Source organism: Python bivittatus, unplaced genomic scaffold (genome assembly GCF_059951505.1).
Source record: "Python bivittatus isolate LINGU-HERP-01145 unplaced genomic scaffold, Pbiv_v1 ctg000700_np1212, whole genome shotgun sequence".
Classification (NCBI taxonomy): Eukaryota; Metazoa; Chordata; class Lepidosauria; order Squamata; family Pythonidae; genus Python; species Python bivittatus.
Window position 1 is genome coordinate 50,595,552 of NW_028277098.1, and position 18,170 is coordinate 50,613,721.

The 18,170-nt window shown below is 39.7% G+C and overlaps 1 protein-coding gene across 7 annotated transcripts in view; it reads right to left on the minus strand.

Annotated features, from left to right (window-relative positions):
* RNF220 (ring finger protein 220) overlaps positions 1-18,170 on the minus strand; it is a 366,981-nt gene that overhangs the window by 151,406 nt on the left and 197,405 nt on the right. For all 7 annotated transcript variants that reach the window (XM_088153606.1, XM_088153604.1, XM_088153605.1 and 4 more), the window contains one exon: positions 9,718-9,847. In XM_088153606.1, coding sequence (XP_088009732.1) covers positions 9,718-9,847 — 130 coding nt within the window. The remainder of the gene's footprint in view (positions 1-9,717; positions 9,848-18,170) is intronic.

The following is an 18,170-nucleotide window of genomic DNA, read 5'->3' on the forward strand; positions in this document are numbered from 1 at the left end:
ACAGAGTGATCACTACACCTGTAATTCTGTTGACAGCACTGGGCTATGCTAAGATAGTACGTTTTCTGTTTGAAACTCGTAAAGGCCTACCACTCCCTTTCTCCTTCATGTATTCTTTCTTCTTTTTTCTGTGGTTTCCCAGGGAGTTTTGAGTAATGTATACTGAATAAGAGTGTGATAACACTTTCAACCTCAACAGAAGATGGTCTATAAGCATTCTCAAGTTCTCTCACTTGCCTCTTTAAAATTTCATTTACTATGATGATACATATTTTTAGGTTTTTATCCTGCCTTTATTATTTTTTTATAAATAACACGGTGAATATACCTAGTACTCTTTCCTCCTCCTATTTTCCCCACAACGACAACACTGTGAGGTGAGTTGGGCTGAGAGAGAGTGACTGGCTCAAAGTCACCTAGCTGGCTTTCATGTCTAAAGCTGGACTAGAACTCACAGTCTCCTGGTTTCTAGCCTGGTGCCTTAACCACTAGACCAAACTGGTATCACTTTTATCCCAGTTTCAGATAGAAACTGATTTCTATCTCAGAGTAGACTGACAGGCCCTAATAACATATCCATTCTTGCATGCATTTACAGTTGCCAATGTTCCTGTAGAAAGTAAAGCAGATGACCTTGACAGAATCATGCAAGAGAGCTGAAACATCATTTTAGTCCTGGGAACCAAGATAGTATTGGAAGCAACTCAGGCAGGTTCCTCTCTGATTCACTGGGGTATAAGGAGAGGACATAGAGCACAATCAGGGTTGCAAGACTGATGTCAGCCCCACCAGGTAGATCAGAACAGAAAATCAACTCCACAAGAAGACTAGAACTATATTTTACTGAGATAGCCTATAATAACAGAATCTTGCAAGTCTGATTGTGCTTTACTTCCCCTCCTTCTTATACCCCATGAATCACAGCTTTAAAATGCAGTACCCCAAGCTGGTCACAGGATTCAAGGTATGATTTGACCAATGTAGAAAAAAAAGTGATGACACTTCTTTTGATTTTGACACTATACTTCTGTTGATGCAGCCTAGGATTGTTGAATGCTTTCAAGTCAAGGTACACTGTGTCCATAACATTCCTAAACTGGTCACTATCAAGAAGATTAGGTTATTTTGGCATGATTTATACTTGCTAAATCCATGCTGCTCCTGTCAAAACAATGCATTTTTTCCTAAATACAAACTGTCTGCTTAATAATCTGCTTGAGTTTTGTCTTAGCATCAAGCTGACCAGACTATAATGATTTTGTTTCTGTTTCTTAAAGACAGAAACAAGATTTGCCCTTCTCTAATAGAGAACAATTCTTGGCCCTCTCTTATATGACAACCTTTCAGAAACTTGGAAGGTTCTATTATATTCCCCTCTTCCTTCAGTCTTCTCTTTTCAAGTCTAAAAATACCCACTTTCTTCAGTCTCTCTTGTAAAACTTGGTTTTTAGTCCTCTGATCCTCCAGGTTTCCCTTCCCTGAACCTGTTCCAGAGTCTCTGATATTTCTTAAAATACTGTGCATTTTAACAGGACAGTTTCTGTCCAATGCAAAATATAATGGAAGCATTATTTCCTGTGATTTGGAAACTCTATTATTTGTGAGTCAAAAATGTGTCTTTTTCCTACCTATCTCATTGTGTTGACTCATTTTCAGCTTGTGGTCAACTACCATTCCAAAATACATCCTATATCTGTGCTTTTTGTTTTTCTTAAATAAATTTGTGTTGTCTATTAAATTTCATTCTGTTATTTTCAATCCACTTTTCTAATGTAGCAAGATGATTCTGAAATTTGTCTTCTAGAATATAAGCTTTCCACCCATTTGGTATCATCTACAAATTTAATAGGTGTATGCTATAAAAGCAGGAGAAGGAGAAACTTGAAGGAAAAGAATCTTATGAAGCAACTGACAGAAATCTCAGTGCAAAGCTTCAATAACATGCTTACACTAGGTTACTGGCCACTTACCAAACAACCTTGCAGTACTAAGTGAGGCTGTAACTTGTAGAGAGAAAGAACATGCTATATGCGAGGGGAAACACAGAAAAAATGCCTTCTCCATGGCCCTTTCAGTGACAAGAATAAAAAATTATACTCCCATAGAATTTATCATACACCCAATTACAATGTTAATTGGCAAGTCCCAGGAATCAATTAATTCACAAAAATTAATTAAAAATTAAGATAAATCATTAAAATGTTTCAAGCAAAGGCCAAATTCCATGAATTGACTTATCTCTTTCTATAGGGATATATTACTTTCTAAAATTAAAAGCATAATCCTATAATAATAATAATAACAACAACAACAACAACTTTTTCTTTTTAAAAAAAAATTGCTTGTGTTGTTGAAAGCCTGGATGCCCTTGAGTGTCTTTGGTGAGGCACAGGAGGCCTGTCATCAGCAGGACTGGGCTGAAGACAGATAAAAAAGTATCGACCAGTCGGACACACAGCTTCTGCTTTATTGATCAGGCGGGAATTTAACTTGCTGTGCATATCCACAGTGTCAGCAAGGGCCACAGGCGAAATTAAAAGTACTTGGCTTGGAGATGTCGCCATGATACCAGGGGAGGGTGGGGGAGGAGGAATGGGAGAAGAGGGAAGAAAGGGAAGGATGAACATTTTAAGAAAGCAGATGGGAAAAAAATACAAGAGAAACTGATGAGAAAAAGGTTACTGGATGGAGGGAGATGGGGGGCCACCTGGGTTTAATTCTCACTGAGTGTAATGCTAGCTAGTCACTGTCTCTAGATGTCCGCTTAGTTGTCAAGTTGCTTTTAAGATGAGATATTTACCATGTATTTCAATGAGCTTTGTAGAAGAAAAAAGTTTTTCACTCATAAATATTTTTAACTCCTGCAAAACTCAGAAAGACCCAAGTGTTACTTGCTTTGGAGGCTTCGGAGAGCTGCCTGGCTAGTTTATGACCTTGGGCATAAATCTAGGAGATCAAGACATGTGACAATAGGAGTTATATGTATTTTATGCACTTCATTTATCCTTTCAGAGTATTGGTAGTATAGCCTGGATACTCTTGGGGGTTGACCCCTCTGGAGGATTTTAAAATGTGCAGTTGTCAGTAGGAACAGTTAATTACTGAATAATCCAGATAATTCTGTTATAATGCTTATAAGCTGCTTGTAAGGTAATTCCTAATGATCAACATAGTTAAGGATGGCAAAACATTGTTTCTCCCCCCCCCCCCAAAAAAAATTGGGTGAGTCTTATCCAGTTATGAGCCTGGTGGGATGCTATGTGCCTGATTTTCATCTATCTGTTATGGTTTTCTGGCAGACTATGGTAATAAAAGAGACTACTGACAATATAATGCAAAAGAAAGGAGGCATGAGAACATTACATACTGAATATGGATCAAAAATTGAATCTACTGAGCAAAAAATGGAGAAACTACCAATGTCACCCTATAATTGCACATTTGAACACTAAGAGAGAAAAATATCTTGAATAAGCAGGCACTTTCTTATTGTGCTTCAAGAGAGAAATAATTAAAATGCTATTTTCTTTTAAAACATACTTTATGTAACTTTACAGCATACTGATGTATTGTATTTACTGACTGATTGATTTGTTGCAACTACAGATGTCTCTCTGCCAAGGAAATTTACAGTGTAATGCAACAACAAACAAAAGTTAGAGATGACAAAACAACAGATGAGCAGATTCATTGGTAATCCTTCAAAAAATCATGGCATGAAAGTCTGACGTGGCTTTCATTTCTTCTACCTCTTCTCAGGTTGGCAAATGACATATATGGAGGGCACCAGGGTGAAGAGAATGCTTTATCCTCTTTCCCCACTCAGAAGTGTGTTGGACAACTAGTTTCATGGTGGCCTTGATTATTTCTAGATTACTCTATCTTCATGAGTACAACTAGACTATGGAATCTAATCTTTTACTCTTAGTAGAATCCACCACAGAACCTGTCCATCTTGCCAACCAATGCCAGATGCTGACACTGGCTATATGTGTCAGGTTAAATATACAAATGTTTGTATTCTGCATGTTAGAAACCTGAAGGACTATTTCCAATGCATTGTTTAGGAAATCCAAAATCTATGGCACAATGGTTGTGGGGAGGTAAAGGAAGAAGATAAGATGACTTTAGGGATATTCAAAACTATGATCCTATTAATGGTTTTGTTTCAATCAAGATACTGAGTTTTTGGAGAGGGCATTTCTATTCCCAAATCACTTTGCACTGGAGCAACAATTGCCTTATTCCCAGATCCTATCCCAGGCTTTCTACAAGGCACAAGCCGCCAATTGGCATTCTGTGGGCTTGAGTAGAAGGGTGGGGAGGGAAAAGACTGCATGCAAATTTCATTTCTGAGCCACTGGTGCTGTTTCAAGTGCCAGGAGCCTCGGAGCCCCTTCTCGGCATTACATATGTAACAGCCTCATTGAACTTGACATGTCAAATTCAGGCCATTTGTGCAAAATCTCCCTTTAATAATACCGTTTCATTTCACTCAAATGAGACTTGAATGCATGTAAAATGGAAAAGGATATTTAAGCGCTAACATTAGGCAGATGTCTTGCCAGAGGCCGATTGAATATATGAGATTTTGAAGTGGTTAACACGATTTCGCTGCTCCCTCTTAGAATATGTCACCTGCTGGGCGATTTCACCCCCACCTTTTTTTCCTTTTTAAGTGAAGGATATAAATTGAAAGAAAACAAAACTACAAACTTCAGCTTGGAGGCGATTAACTCCATCTATGCTGGCATGTTCTTCTAAAAAAAATAAACAAGCTTCTATCTTCTCTGTGCAAGGTAGTTTAGGAACCTGTATGAAAGTAACAGCAGAATCTGGAGGCAAGGTAGGTGATAGGAAATGTTATTAAGAGGGGCAGGAAGAACTCTGTCAAGATCATATAATTCAGCCTTCTGTACTGGCAAGATTTCTGCAGACTAAACCTCTCCCAGTAAAAGCCCAAGGAAAAGAAAGACTGAGTACATGGGTAAAGCTGTTGTAATGGTTAATTAATGAATTCAAGCTCCAAGAGGCAATAGCACTATTCTGTTCTATTTCCACACATACAACTTATTAGCCGCCTCAATCCCCGAAGCAACTCTAGGCAATGTACAAAACAATAAGGATTAAAAATGAAAATACAATAATATAAAACGGAAATCTATCTAACTGTGGAGGAACAACAATACCATAAAAACAGCCACCAACCAGCCACTTGCCTTCCTGGCTTGACTAAACAGGCCACTGAGACAACTGGGACTTGTCTCTCATCTTACAAAATAATGTATTGCAAAAATATTCCTGCATTTCAACACCACTAGAACCATAACATTGGTCACTGCTAAATTCAGCAAGTAAGCAAAACAATTCACCAAACATCAAAGGAGTCTATTTTATGTCACTCAAAATGCATGCTACAAGCCAACATTAGCTACAGCTGAATTTATTTTTCCCAAATAAAGGGAATGTTGCTACTTAAGTAGAAAGATCAATTGTCCTGGGATAGAATCCAAACAATGATTGATCTGAAAACAGAAGTGAGTTGACTGAAACAAAACAAACCCAGTTAAAATCAGGACCTCTTTGGGATGCGATCCTATTCTAAAGGCCAAGGCATGATCTGAAGACATACAGTGTAGCCTCCTTACTGCAGCTACATAGACACGGGCCTGGTCAGTGCCTAGAAAACACTCAGAACCCTTGAGCTCAATGATGGAAAAAGATGCAAGATATAAACATAATCAACAAATAAATATAATGTAAACTGAAGCAAAGTTGTAATCTCTGTGTCGCTAACAATTCCACTGAGAAACAGATAAAACACTGCATGGCAGCAACAAGGAGGCACGGCTATAACAAACTCCAGTGCTTTATTGATGTAAATAAAGGTTGTATACTCAGGATGATTACCTTTAAATCTCCTTGGCTATGTAAATGAACCTTCAGAAGCAATAAAGCATGGCGCAACTAGTCTTTTTATGGAGCTGAAGTTAAATGCTTGTGAACCACATCCAAATTGCTCAGAAATGCTATGTTCATTCCAGCGCCCATTGATGCTGAACACACAGGACGGGCTGGGACAACATTCGCCAACAGAATGTCTCTCCTCCTTTTCTTCTTCCCCCCATCCCAACCCCAGCAAAGCAATGACCTCCCTGTTCCAAGGATGATTTTTCCACTTCATATGAATAAATAGCAGCTGCTGGCCATTTTGGTTATGACTAGATATGGTGTGGTGTTGTGGTTAAGGTATTGGACTAGGAGCAGGGAGACCTGGGTTCAAGTCCACTCTTAGCCACTGAAGCTCCCTGGGTAACTGGGTCAATCACTCTCTTTCAGCCCAAGCTACTTCACAGGATTGTTGCTGTGGGGAAAAACAAAAGGGAGCAGCAGCACATATGCCACCTTTACCTCCTGAACAAAAGGCAGGTATTAATCCAATAAACAAATAAATGCATTTGTAAGCCTACCATTTACTTCAAGTTTTATTTGCTTATTGGAGCATTGTTCTTTTCTTCCCTTTTTTCATTATGGGGTGCTTATGGATATTCTTCTTGTGTACCAGGCCACAAGCCAGAACAATAGTGCCACCAACTTGATTATGAAAAGCAACTTTTTTTTCTTTTGCCAGCAGGATCTGTGCTACCACTGGAGGGTTCACGAATGGCAACGTGTTCATCTGTCAGTGTAATACCTCCATTCCCAAGGAACTCCAAAGTAGCCTGACATTTAAGGTGGCTTGTTCCTATCGCCAGGTTAGGGCAGGGTCTGGTAGCAGGCCGATGATTAGCCCCTGGGGCCTGATTGATACAGGAGGCTGAACGCTATCTACTGAAACAGGGTAGGAGTCATTACTTAATAATTAATAAAGGCCCCGCTATTGCTCTTCCACATGCATACAGTCAGAGCAGTCAAGGGCTGGGAGTAAGCTGTCTCCCACTTTTAACTGCTGTGGTTATTTAAAGGAATAATGCCATTCTTTTTCATTTGTCGGCTGGCCCACAATGGCCCTTGTCAGCCTTTATGATTTAGTGTTTCCTTTCCTTTCCCATTAAACACCATCCCCACCCACCCCCAAGTTCTCCAGCCACAGGCTGCTCTCAGACAGCTCTCCTACAAGACTTGCCTTGCTCTTTCCATAAGCACCTCTGAGGGCTAATTGCTTCTGTTCATTTAAACTTGTTTGTTAATTTGCTGTGGCCCTTTATTAAGTTGGATAGAGCCCAAATTACACTATAAATTATGTACACGAGGGAACAGGGTGTTGCATGGCTTGGCTGTTGCCTTCTTCTCCTCTTCCCACTCATCTAAGAAGTGGCAAATTTGGGCTCAGTACCGGAAACTACACAGGCAACAGATCTGGAGCTGGGATTCAGGTGGCCCCACATTATCCTATGTAAACTTGCTCTTACGCCTGTATCCATTAAGACCTCAGATGAAGCTGGGCTCCTTTTTCAAACCACCCCAGGGGTAGTTTCTTTGAGTGTTGGGCTGTTCAAAACCTCATGGCTCTGTGCTTCTTGCTGTTCCCAACCACCTGATGACATTACTTTGCTCACTGCCCACAGCTGCCTGATCTCTTTCTTCACCTTTTAATCATGATGGAATTCATTAATAATTGAAATAAACACACTCTCTCCCAGGCTGCAGTTTTATTAAGGCAAGGACAGGGATCTGCTGCAGTGATTTCCTAAATAACTGCTAGCAGTTAAAATGCAATTAATTTTTTTTTAAAGAGGACTTTTGCTGTGCTAGTGACAACTGAGAGGCTGTTTCAGGGCAGAGAATAGCTTGCGGGGGGGCCACTCTAGCTTTGTGTCCAAATGCTTAACCTCTCCTCTGCTTCCTCAGTTAGGAAGATATCCAAGAAAAGGATGCAGTTGTTTATAGGAGCCCCTACAAGTTAAGGTTAATGTGGATTTTACAAATCATTATGTTAGGTGTGCCTTATTAAGAATATCGAATAGATACAAACCCAGGTTGTGCCCGAAAACACCTTTGTGGCTCTAGTACAAGAAGCATTTTATAGATGAGAAATAATAGCCAAACACAAATGGCTAACTTACCATGAGATACTAGAATTTTGTCAAGGGGAATATAAAATAAAATGAAGAGAAGAATTGGTGGCAGAGGGATATAGTTCTCAATGGTTCTCTTATTTACAATTATTAGAAAGATTTAAAGTAGACAAGAGAATTTATGGTTTTGAACATTGTTAAGACTGAGTTTGAAATAGAATTGTGTACAAATTATGAACATGTAATTGCTAAAATGTATAAACTTTTATTGAAATTTGAAACAAAAAGAACAAGTGAAAGAATGTATGATAAAGTGGGCTAAAAATACAGATGGATCAATGGGAAAATGTGTGGTTGAAAGGATTGAAATTTACACTAATCTTAAAGAGAATTTTTATAAAATGATGTACCATTGATATATGTCACCAAAGAAATTGTCTAGAATGTATTAGGGCACTTCAAATTTATGTTGGAAATTTGAACAACAAGAAGGGACATTTTATCATGATTGGTGGACATGTAAAAAAGCTAGAAAATTCTGGATTCAAATACACACACTGATCCAGAGAATTGTAAAGATTAATATACAATTGAGAACAGAGGCCTTTCTTTTGGGATTGATGGACAAACAGTTGGAAAAAAGTCATGGCACTCCGTTTTTGTACATGGTAATTGCAGCGAGATTATTAGAAGCACAAAGATGGAAAGATTCGGCACTACCCACAATGGAGGAATGGTTGGTGAAGATGATGGAACTTGCTGAGATGGCCAAATTGACTTCTTTGATCAGAGAAAAGACAATATCTTTTGTTGTCTTTTATTTTATTTTATTTTATTTTATTTTATTTTATTTATTTATTTATTTAATCAATTTATTGTTGACTGGAAACCCCTTATGGACTTTTTGTATAAAACAAAAAAATGAACTTATGATTTATGGTTTTGATGATTAGACTGGATAAATTATAGAAAGAAGAGAGTTATGTTGTAACCATAGAGTAAGAGATAAATTTATAATTATACCTATAACTGCTGTAAAGAAGATTGGAATCTACTTTGTATCTTTTTTCTTTCTTTTCTGTTTTTCTTTTACTTTTTCCCCCTTTCTTGCACTTTCAGCTTTCTCTTTGATTTCTTTCTTTTTCTTACTTTATATTAGTTTATATTAGTTTTCATCTTCTTTCTTAAAAACATTTAATAAAAATTATATAAATATAAATATATGGAATCCATGAAAGGGGAACCTGGAGTGATATTAATTTCTGACCAAGGCCCCCAGGCAATATTGTTTTCCCAAAGACAGACTTTCTAACTTTTCAATGCCATCCCCAAAGCTTAAGCCAGGATGGAACTAATAAGAGCTCAAACGTATCCTGAAAGCATATCTGCCATGGAGAGTTGATATGTAATTCTCATCAACAGGCATGCTGGCAGGGTTGGCTGAAGATGGAATATCTTACTTTGGTGGATCTTTGGGGTTGAGAACGTAAGTTCATAAAAAGGGTATACAGGTGATGTAGTAAGAAAAACAATCCCCAATACATTCAAGAGTTTTACATTCTTCACCAGAATAGAAAATAAAGTAAGAGTGGCCTCGCTGGCTATAAAGGGAAGGTCCCCAGTTTAACAGATTTGGGGCTAAACTCCATATGCTTGTGGTGGGATAGGACAGGTCAGTGAGCAACGCTGCTGTCCTTACCTGATGTTCAGCTGTGTTAATTTCTCCAGCTCCTGCTCCATATGCTCCTGCAGCTCACCTGGGCGAAGCAAGACCTGACAAATAGGGCAGATAGGAGCCTGGCTGTCAAAGAGTGTTGCCTTCTTCTTGCCTGTATGGAAATGGAGAACATAGCTTTAACACTAACAAAACAAAAATAATCAACCCATCACAATCACAAAGTCCCACTTCTGAACTGAGGAAATGAAAAAGAATTTTGTAATACTCTGAATCATCTCTGAAATACATCACTGATCTAACATAGCAGAATTGAAATATGCAGGCAGCAGCTTAGTTTCCTACAGTTAAAAGCCTCTTCCAGACTGTTACTTTTCCTGCTCAAGAGCTGTTGCAGTAACAGTGTCCTGCAAATACAACAACTAACTTTAAAGCATGTTATTATAAACCCACAGAGAGCCACAAGGCCACTCCATCACCTCCATTGTTGTGTTAGTTGCTCTGGTCATCAGAGGGCGCTGCAAACACAGTTCAGAGGATTGTCCGGAAGGGAGAATACTTTATAGTTTCTTACTGACATCAAATGTGGAGCGCTCCTGCTGGATTATTTATTTATTTATGTATTAGATATGGATCAAATTGGTTAAATCTGAACGAGAAGCAATAATGCACCATAAAACAGATTGTGTGCAATGTGGCCTTCCAATCAAAAGCCCAAACATGTCACTTTATGGCCTCAAGCAAAAAAAGCAGAGCCCAGTTAAATGAATCCTTTGAAAGGAGTAGACTTTCCCCAAGGGAGAAAATGTTGGCACACACACTTTGCTTGGGTGACATAATAGGATGTAAAGAGAAGTGCTGTAAAGGAGGAAACAGCTTTTGTAAGATGCTTTAACAGGAGTAACAGGAAAATAAGTCTGGAAATAAGCTGCTTTTTGCCAACAATTATGCAATCAAGATGTTATACCTCCATGCATATTGTGGATCTTGAATTCAAGAGTCCTGGTTTTAGGTTTCTCCCCTTACTGTCAACCTACCTGCTATCTTTTGCTTTCCTATTGAAGAGAGGATCTAGGATTGCTGCTTCCCTGCCCCATAGCTGCAAAGAGGATTTGAATTACTGGAGTTCTTGGGAGAAGCAGGAAGACACCTTGGGTCAGGGTGAAGCACGGAGCAGGGAGGAAGCACCTTCCCCAGTTTTCCTTTTGTAATTCAAGCACTGCATTCCCTTTCAAAGCAAGGGGGGAGCAGAGAAAAGAGAGCTCCCTAAACTCAGATTCCTCCTCTCCCTCCATGCACACCTGCTCTACTCAGTAGGCCAGTATGTAACACATCTGAGGAAGACAAATGGCCTATCCTGCATGGCTCTCTGTGAGGCCCTCACACCCTCCAGAGTGTTTTCAATCACAGCCAGAGTGAAACAATCCACCCACTTTGACTGGGAAGGTGAACAGCCCCAGCTTCCTCTTGGAGCTTTTCCACTTTTGTGTGGTCAAGGTCCAAAATAACCTAAGAAAGTCCCCCACTGCTACTATATATAACCATAGTCCCCATTCGTGTAACAATGCTGGTGTCTGAGCTCTCCCTCCTAAAACAAACACACAGCCTTTAAGCAAACGGGAAATCCTGCTGGATCCCTGCTGCAGTCTGGAGGCCTGGACAGATAAACATGCAAGGCGATCTCAATGTCTCCTTCCCACAGCACTGCTAGGGCATGAAAAGCTTCTCTGGGTTGCTTCACTATCCATCACCACTAGATGCAATCGTGAGCTGCCACAGCACACATAAATAACTCAATTCTGTTTGGTTTTGATTAATTTCTGCTCCATCTTCTCCTGGTGGAAATCTTGTTTTTCTTGCTTTTAAAAATAATGTGTGTCCTAAAAAGGGGCAATTTGCCACTGAAACACACATGCACACACACAAAGACTTTTAAAAATAGAATAAACCCAATGTAAGCCAAGTAAGTATTTATGGTTTTACCAAAATGTACATTTATTTCCAACATGCTGATCATCAGATGGACAGCAGGGGGCACTATTAAAACAAAGCTAGTTACAATTAGTGAACTCTTAACTGGAATAGTACCCCATTAAAATGCCTGTCATTTGCCAACCTTAGATCTAAATAGACTTTAAGATCACTTAATTTATGTGACACAGAGAGGAAAAGATTGCAGTTAATTCAATGGAGGAAACAGGATCCATTTCAATATTATATCCCTAACGCTTCCATTCAGAAGGCTGCTGTAATAACAGTAGTACTAAAAGTCACCCACACCCAAAACATAATCAGCTCTGCATCAAGACACCTCACAAAGAAGCCATTGGGAATACTTTTCCACATCTCCCCAAATTATGTCTGCTCTGGTGAAAATGAGAAAAGCAGCTGAGAACGGGATGCCCGGCAACTAGGCCCACTGCCTGATCTGTGCCAAGTCTGAGTATACCATTGCACCAAGAGCTCCCACACCCCTCCATTTTAGCCACGGCTGCATCCTCCAAATGGTCCCTTTCAAGTTTTGTTTTTTGGGCAGCTGTGTTTGTGTTTGCTTGGCCTCCATGCCTGCCCTTCCTTTCCCTTTGGCCCCTTGTAACTCAGCAGGGTTCGTCTTCAGTGTTTACCCTCCTTGGCACTGCTGTCTGTCCCCTGCCGCCTTGGCTTGCTAATGCTGCAGAGATGAAAAGGGCCAGCCACGTCCCTCTCTTGTGCATGCAGACTTCCCTGGGCTCCAAAGAAATGTTTCCTTCTAAGGGTTTGAAACTAAATATTTCCTGTTCAAAAAGGGCAGGGGGAGAGAACATTGACACAGACATCACAAAATCAGTTCTGTGAAATGAAATATCTTCACACATCAGCCCTTGGTAGATCTGCACAACAGGAAAACGTACCTGCTATTCTCTCCTAGTAGCCTGTGAACTCAACAGCTTTATCACCTCCCCAGGAATTACCTCTGGGTATGTTCACACATTTAGGTTGAATAAGGATATTTGTAAGGTCCCCTCCCCAATGGTCTTTTTGTCCTTCTTGCTTCCGCAACCAACCAAAAATGTTGTGTAGATTCCAGAATTTCCCACACGATAAAACTGTTTCTTGCAAAAGGATAAAAGGAGGTATCCTAGCAATGCCCTGTGGGCAGTATATGCCAAAAGAATTTGAGTGGTCACAAGTACTTTTGCATTTCTATTGTGGGATATGATTTCTGAGAATTTAGCATGCAAATCTACTGCAAAAAATTGTAAAGGGCACATGAGACCTGTCCAGGGAATACATTTTCAGATTCAACTCAGCACTGAAAGAGTGGTGAGCAGCACCCTTCCCTCCCCCCCCCCCCCCAAAAAAAGAGACTCACTTCTGAACTCACTGAAGAGCCAGTTTTCAAGTGTGGAGCAATTATCAGCAATGGAAAATTCAAATGGGAGCACACTACTTACAAGCCAAGGATGGCACTAGGCTTAGAACAAATGCACACTCAAACTGCTTGCAGGAAAATTATACTCTGATTTCATACACATGCACAATCAATTTACACCAGGCTATAATTCAAACTGAAGCATTGTAAAAACAAAACAAAACAAAACAAAAAACTATTAAGGTACCCAGGCTGTCACATAACAATGCTATAATGTTCTTCATTTAGTGTGACGGTGGAATATGTTCACTAGAGTTTGTAGGTCATGTGGGTTTTTCTTTGGGAAGGATCCCCAATAATATTACATTAAATCAAAAAACAACCCACATTGTAGATTAGCATTATGTTTGAACAAGGATGTCGCAAAACTTTTAATCTATCTATATACAGTATATCTATGAGAAGCCCTTATACATAAAGCTTTGTTTTGTTGTATTACATTTTAATTTTTTTGTCGTTTCTCTGGGTTATTGTTTTATTCCCTTTCTCTTTGTTCTGTTTTATTAAATAAAGGGAAAAAAGACTAAGGATGTCTCTGCTTTTAAGACACAAATATTTACAGGGTCTCTTTCCACTTTCTGTCACATCAAGACTTGGGAAGGAATGTTGCAACTCTGTGGACACTGTAGTTCTCATGTTTGAGGAAATAAACAATGTGCCGTGTTCAGATACAGAGGAAAAGGCAGGGCTTCAAGACAAGGACACTATGCTTCAAGAGAAAAACTGATTTGTAGGTGCTTTGCATCAAAGCAATCTGATCACCAATGTTTTGTGACAACATACCTTAATTTTCAGTAATTGTGGCTGCATTCCAAATAGTAAAGCAAATCAATTCCACTCTCAGGCTCACATTTCATAAGTATGTGTCAGACCTACCCAAATCCAACCAAATAATTTACCCTGAAACATCCCAAATAAATGAGCAGCCTCCCCCACCTTCAACTCAGACCTGTTGCCCGACAAGCAGCTCAGGAGACTGGCAGCAGAAACATAATAGAAATGCTGACAAAGCCTCGGGGCCTGTAATCAAGCTTCTGAAATTTTTGTGGAGGTTATTTTCCCTGCTGATGATAGACCCCCGCTGTTATTTCTATGCTGATAGCAGGTATCTGTTGTTGTGACAAGCTGCCTTCTGTCCAGCTGAAAAAATAATCATACTGGGAAAGGCCCATATTAACTTTGGAGCAGCCCCCAAATACTGGTTCGGCTCAATGAGAGTCAGCCAGGGCCAGCCCATCTGACAGTAAAGGAGCATCTATAATGCGATTTTCATTTCCATACTAAGCATTTATATCCTACCCGTTAACCAAGAGTTTTCCCCCAGAGAATTGATGGAATTATTCAGGCTCTTAGACCTCACAAGTAAGCCATGCTCTGACTAAGCCAGAGACTGAAGAAAAAAAGGGCTAACAAAATGCTTGGTTGCCTCAACTATGTTCTCTGAGCTCTTTATTGTGTGTGATAATTCTCTGTTTGTCATTTCACATCTAAGAGCATAATGCTCTGGACTGATCTCACAATAAAGATAATTGCAAGACAATGAAGAAGAATTTGTTCTGGTGACAAAATAATTCATCCAAAAGAGCTCAGGAAGAGAAAGGGGGATGGTCAAATTTCACTGACTTAAAGCTGGGTAAGCTAGATCACCTGTCAAAACAAGTTAATTATTACCTTGTACAACTTAAGTAGCTTAGAATATAGACACATAAAGTTAGAAAGCATCACAGAAGCTGCCTAGCTAAATTCTCCTTTGTAAGGTAGAACAGTGTAGGTCAGTGTTTCTCAACCTTGGGAAATTTAAGATGTGTGGACTTCAACATCCAGAATTCCCCAGCCAGCATGGCTGGCTGGGGAATTCTGGAAGTTGAAGTCCACACATCTTAAAGTTCCCAAGGTTGTGAAACACTGGTGTAGGTGTTAGAATTTGCTTCCCCTGAAGAAGTAAACACACAGCACAATTTCCTGTTTTTTCAACATCAGAATCATGATCCATCCTGACCAATGGTCCATTGACAAATTCAATCTCATAATTTTTTTTTTTACAAAGTTAAATAACATAAACAACAGAAGAGTCCCTAGAGAGGCTTCAATAACCTCACAGGTCCCATCTCAAGCCCTTCCTCAATCCTTCTACTCCCTCAGCCCTCAGCTCCTTATAGTACTTATGCAGTACTGTGAAAGTTCCCGGCTGCTTCAAGACCCTCTTTGGAATGGTCTAGTCAACTCAAAAGCAGGAAAACAATAAATAAGCAAAAGAACAGGAGTTCTTGCTGGATTTAGCTATTCCCATACTGTTTCAATATTTTCATTGAATGTGCAAGTCCAAATAAAAATGTTTGAACGTGAGGCAAGGTCACAAAATTTAGATACTTGCTTAATGTAAAATCCTTTACAATTATCCTCTATTATTCAGACTTTGGCATGCCGTACATTATATCACAAAGTATATCTAAATGTTTATAGAAAAAATGTCTGCGGGCAGTAAAAAAACAACAACCTGGTGCTTCAATTACCAAGTCTTACAGAGGCTCTTCCTCCTCCTCCTCTTTGTGGTAGCTTGCCTGACTACTAGGCAACACAATATGGTATGGTTTTAATTGGTGAGAATCAGATAGTGAAACTTTGTGGCATCTACTTAGACGCTTTCTGGTTTCCCTCATAATCCAAGCAATGAACAAATCACACACACACTCATTTCCAGAAAGACTAGCCTGATAAAGCATTATCAGAAGCTGAGTAGTATCTTTTTAGAGTGTTAGGAATCACATTGATCAGACTGCACTGAGAAAACATTTGTAATGTTTAAACTGTGTTAGAGAGTGGAGCTAAACACTGTAAGAAACACAGATCTACCACTGAAGATGGCAGCCCGATATTGTGTTTCTTTTGACAACTTCAAGAACGACTTATTTGTTGACTTGCAACCAGTGATGTAGCCATGTCAAAGCACAACGTAAAATACAAAGAAGTAGAAAGAGATGCCATTTTCACACCAGGATGCCATTTTCAGTGGCATACCCCTGTTTTTCATAACCCACAGTTACCAATACACATACTTAGTATAGGTAACAAATAATACAAATTTCTTTGGATTATGAGCACGTGCATTCCTGGCACCTGATGAATTCAACTGCAGAGAGCTGAGCTTTTGCTTCAGAGGGTCAACTCCATGGCCTCCACCAACCCAATATTCCATCTCAAGAAAACTGGAAACGGAGTCCCTAGCTCCCAATTCTGAGCCCACAGCTGCCCATCCTCAGTGAGAGCAAGATGGATTGAGCTGGGCAATAATTTAAGAAACTGAGCGAGTCTGTACATCCAATCACTTAACAAATCAGGAGAAAGGGAGAGAGGAGGAAGGGGGGAAGGGAAAGAAGTGAAAAGGCCGTGCAGGGAAATGCATCACAATTACTGTCTAGTCTCTAATGAGGGGCCTGTCAGGAGGCTGTCATCCTGCGGAAAGCCACCTACTCAGAGAGATTCAATAAAAAAGTAGCAGAGAGATAAAAAAGATATATATTTCAACCCCTGCTAATATTCTTTTCATTTGTCCCAGCACAAAATAAGATACTGCACTTAACCAGCTCGGTTAAAATGAAAGGGGGAGGGGGGCTGCGTTGATCAATACCGCTAAAAGCTGGGCGACACAGTGATGGAGTGCAATTTTTTTGTCTGTGCTAAAGCCTAGTAGAGGCCCAGGCTGTGTAATTTATGATTCGCACGCACGCCAGCTAACTAGAGGCTGACAAGACAATGAATTCTCGATGAGAAGGAAGAAAGGAAGAAGACACTGTAGCATAGATCCAAAAGAAAGAACTGTAGACACCATTTGCATCTTTCATCATTTATTTCTAAGTTCACCTGGCCTATCAAGAGTGAAGGGAATTGGCACCCAGAATCTCAGTGGAATAGGAATGAACAGTTAACAAACCTAAACTATGAGACAAAAACATCCTATACTGGCTACCTCATATTTGTGATCTCAGACAGTTGATAAGAGTTACTTCATTATCTATAAGAAATGAGAGTTTTGAGGAAGACTGAGTGCACTAACCTTAACTCCAAATGATTGGAAACTGGTTTGATTCTTGTTCTCATACCTATCTTCCAGGAAAGAAACTGATTGTGTTATGATGGACCACAGTTCATAACCTTTAGATACATGGCCCCCTTTTGTGTTGATCCTGATAAGCACATTGCACAAGCCAGTCAAAAATCCAAGTAATGAGAAATGTTTCTAGAGGAGAAATAAGAAACAGCTTCTTTTCTCAGCACTTTCCTGAATTCCCTCTGATTGGGTAAATATGGTTCTACTGATCTGGGAGGACCATCCTTGTAGGGGCTGATTTTATCAGAACTTAGAAACTGAACAGGGTTGGGCCTCTTTAGTACATGGATGGGGAAATTCCACAATACCAGGGCTATAGGCAGGCTGGAAAGTCAAAAGAAAAAGATTTTAGAAGAAGGTACTACCAAAACATTTTGTAGTATTGCCAAGAAAAATGCAGGGATGTGCCCTAAAATCACCAAGGATCAACTCTGACTCAAGGAAGACTTTATTCTGTCAGATGAATAGTTAAAAAGGGATTTGTTGAGTTGGGCACCGGATGATGCATAAGAATCATAGCTGGGCATCACAGAATAATCTAAAGCACACAACAATGTCCTATTTGACCAGGAGCATTCATGGAGTGAAAATTGGAAGCAATCTCTCTGCAACCACACCCCAACTATTGGTAGAGCCAGATCTACCCATGTTCACTTTCTTCATAATCACTTTATATTGTTACCTCTTCTTTAGAATTTGAGAGAGAAATGGTACACAATGAAGATCAGTGGCAGCAACAGCAGATAGTACAGCAAGGAACACACATACCACACAGATTGCATGCTTCATTTTTACAGCTTCTCTAAATAGCACACATGCCAAACAAGTGGCCATACTGTTAATGGCTTCTATGTGGATTGTTAAGTATGTAGATTTTAGTAGGTTGTTGCTACAGAAAGCTACTCCTCCCTGAAATGCAATTCAAAACTTTCCATTGCTAAACTAAGGTGTGATCTT